Genomic DNA, 3,768 nt, shown 5'->3' on the forward strand with positions numbered 1-3,768 from the left:
AAATGTATTACAATTAGGGGCATTTTAGTAAATTTACCTGTTACTATACCGTACCATACCATCAAACCAAACAAAAAATCTATTATTAAATCGCAGTAAACGATACAACCCATCCAAACATGGTACTGTACCACCATACCATACCATACATTGTGAAACCATGGCAAACCACCATCCAAACAGGCGGTAAAAAGTAAAATAAGTATACAACATTACATAAATGAATTTATAAAAGATTACACCTATCTTTCTCGAAGTTCTGATTTAGACGTATTCTTTTGGTTTTTATATATAAATATAGATAAAATATAATATAATATTAAGCAAGCACCTTAATTTTCTTCCATATCTTGAGAAAGATTACACTATACGTAATATATAAATTGATATACTTAGTACTTGCCCTAAGATTTAATTCTTTCATCCAGTTTCCTTAAATAACGACACATAAAATACTATTGAAGAATAAAGTTAAAAGAAATTGAAAAATACGAAACGACAGGATATAGGGTGTGTTTGGTAGAAGAAAATATTTTTCATTTTCGAATCAAATTTTTTGAAAAATATTTATCAAGGAAATATAATTTCCTTAAAATGAATAAAATAACTTACTCAATAAAAAAAGAAACAATAAGTTTCACAAAAGACATTTCACAAGATTGTGTAATCTCCACCCCACCCGCACGTTGCATAATATTTGTCTAAATTATATATAAATACTTTTATACTAATAATTTTTATTTACGTATAAAACACAAAAATAAAAAGAAAACATTTTCCTCCTACTAACACACCCATAAAAGAAAATATATTATTATTTCGCTACTTTTCCGTATCTTATGTAATATATACAAACACTTGGCATCTAGACTTAATTCCATTTATATTTATCATCATTATATCCGTGAGTACTACCATATCAAACACAATAACTAGCACCAGCATAGGCTAGTAGTTACTAAAAATAGAAAGGTAAGAAGAAATTAGTTCATTCAAAGAAACTAAAATGGAAACAAAGAAATAAAGAAAGTGGATCACTGTAAAAAGGAAAATCAACCATGCACGTATTATACCTTCACCCAAAATACATTCTCTCATTTTCCTTCTTAGTATTTGTGCATTAAAGATTTTCCTGAACTTACCAAATGGGAAACATATTGATCAGCTTTAAATTCAAAAGGATCATAGTAAAAATTTCATCAAGTTAGTAAAGTTTGAGAGAGAAAGAAGAAAAACTCAAGAAATTTAATCATGAACGGTTTCATCAGTAATCTCAATAATGAACCCTTTCGTGTTTTGATGTTTCCATGGTTGGGTTATGGACACATCAATCCCTTCATAGAGTTGGCCAAAAAGCTTAGCCAGAGAAACTTCATTATTTACTTGTGTTCTACGCCAGTAACCTTGAAATGTGTCAAGAAAAAACTTAGCCCGAAATTTTCCCAGTCAATCCATTTTTTGGAACTTCACCTCAAAAGTTCACCAAATCTTCCTCCTTGTCACCACACCACCAATGGCCTCCCACCCCATCTCATGAACACACTCAAAGAAGCCTTTGACTCATCTAGTCCCGAATTTACCCTGATCTTGAAAACCGAAAAACCTGATTTATTGATTTATGATTTTCTCCAACCATGGGCTCCTAAGGCTGCTGCTGAACTAGGTATTCCAGCAGTTGAATTTATTAGCAGTAGCTCTACAATGACCGCGTACATGTTGCATGTGTTCAAGAATCCAGGTATAAAATTCCCTTTTTCATCTATTTATTATCACGGTTATGAGATGGCTCGTATTAAGAAACAAGAATCATCTATCCCCGTGGAAAAGCTTGAGGAAGATAAAAGGCGAGTTAGAGAATGTTTCTACCTGTCTTGTGACATTGTTTTGATAAAAAGTTTTAATGAGATTGAGGGTAAGTATAGTGATTATATCACTAATTTAACTGGAAAAAAAGTTGTACCTCTTGGTCCTCTAGTTCAAGAACCTACCCCTGATGATGAAAAATCAGAGTTAATAACATGGTTGAATGAAAAAGAGAAGAAATCCACAATTTTTGTATCTTTTGGAAGTGAGTATTTTTTGTCAAAGGAAGATTTGCTAGAGATTGCTTGTGGGTTGGAAAATAGTAAGGTAAATTTTATATGGCCAATAAGATTTCAAAAAGGTGAAAATCTTGAACTTAAAGAGGCATTGCCTAAAGGGTTTTTCAATAGGATAGGGAACAGGGGAAAAGTTTTTGAAGGATGGGCCCCACAAGCACAAATCTTGAAGCATCCGAGTGTCGGCGGATTCGTGAGTCATTGTGGATGGAGTTCTGTAATGGAAAGCATGAAATATGGGGTTCCAATCATCGCGATGCCTATGCATATTGATCAACCAATTAATTCTAGGCTCGTTGAAGATGTTGGCGTTGCTGTGGAAGTTGTTAGGGATAGTAATGGAAATCTTCATAGAGAGGAAGTTGCAGCCATAATCAACCAAGTGGTACTTGACAAGGATGGTGAATTTGTAAGGCAGAAGGCAAAGGATATGAAGGAAATGCTTTGTTCCAAAGGAGATGAAGAAATTGAAGAAGTTGCCAAGGAGTTAGAAAAGCTTTGTGCTAAGAACATTCATAATTAATACTAGCTCTTTTTATGTATTTATTTATTTAATGTAGATGCTTAATTATATTATATAGTTTTAGTAGCTATCTAGGTACTTTAATTTGTTCCTCTTTTAGTTAGGATCAAGTCTTACTCATAGTCTTTAAATTCAGTTGTCTACTTTTTTTTTTTTTAAGTTGTTGGACATCCTATTGATTTATTATAAAATCATTGGCCTTCATTTCCTTTTATTTTAATTCCATGATCAACAATTAATGTGGCCATTCAAAATATCTAGTCTAAAGTACAAGACAAATGATTTGATGAAATTAAAGCTTCCAATTATAGGATTTTTCTTTAGTTCGAATTTTTCTTCTTTTTAAAACCTTTTTCTTTTGGTTTAGATTCTTGTGGGTATGACAAAAATAGTTCAATAGTCGTTTTGATAGAGATGTATGTAAAATTCCTTTTAGTAACTTATTGGTGATTTTGATCCTGAATTAAGCGCGTTCACACTTCACATTAAGCACTCCCATTTTCTCGCCAAACTCAGAAAAAGGGTGGATGAAAGTAACCAAATTAATAAATAGGTCAATGCGTAAGTTGGCTCAAATTTATTTGAATTAGTATATATCATGTTAAGATGAATCAAACAATAAATCAGCACTCGCACGGAGCTAATCATTGTAGCCGCCGTCTACCATTCACATCTTGTAGTTAATATTATTCACTTAGCTGAGAAAATTGAAGAATAGATGTATTTTAAGTCTTGAACGAAGGATCGATAACATTGACAACAGATAGGGTCAAACATTATTAGGAAACTTGATCAAGTTAATTATGGACTTGATTAATATTTTTAAAACTTTCTAATCTTTTAAAAAATATAAATCAACCCAACCCACACCCTCTTCAATCCAAATCAACCACTCCCTCCTCTCTCTTGACAGCTTCTCTCAACTCTCTCTCAATCAATAATTCTGCAAAATTTCTCCCTTCAACCCCCGAGACAAATAGTTGGGCTTCGAGTTCCCCTCTTCAATTCAATCAACCTGTCTCTCATCCCTCTCTCGACAGCTTCTCTCAACTCTCTCCCAACCAACTATTCCGCAAATTTCTTATTTCAATCCTCGGCGACTTCAACATTCGACTACAAATAGTTGGGATTCCAGTTCCTTTTCGA

The 3,768-nt window shown here is 32.9% G+C and overlaps 1 protein-coding gene across 1 annotated transcript; it reads left to right on the forward strand.

The window, feature by feature from the left end:
• Positions 1-1,029: 1,029 nt before the first annotated feature.
• On the forward strand, positions 1,030-2,700 carry LOC124895594 (beta-D-glucosyl crocetin beta-1,6-glucosyltransferase-like). The gene has a single exon (XM_047406031.1). The coding sequence runs from the start codon at positions 1,252-1,254 to the stop codon at positions 2,620-2,622; it is 1,371 nt and encodes a 456-aa protein (XP_047261987.1). The 5' UTR covers positions 1,030-1,251; the 3' UTR covers positions 2,623-2,700.
• The last annotated feature ends 1,068 nt before the right edge of the window (positions 2,701-3,768 follow it).

Source organism: Capsicum annuum, unplaced genomic scaffold, assembly GCF_002878395.1.
Source record: "Capsicum annuum cultivar UCD-10X-F1 unplaced genomic scaffold, UCD10Xv1.1 ctg83121, whole genome shotgun sequence".
In the NCBI taxonomy this organism is placed as follows: Eukaryota; Viridiplantae; Streptophyta; class Magnoliopsida; order Solanales; family Solanaceae; genus Capsicum; species Capsicum annuum.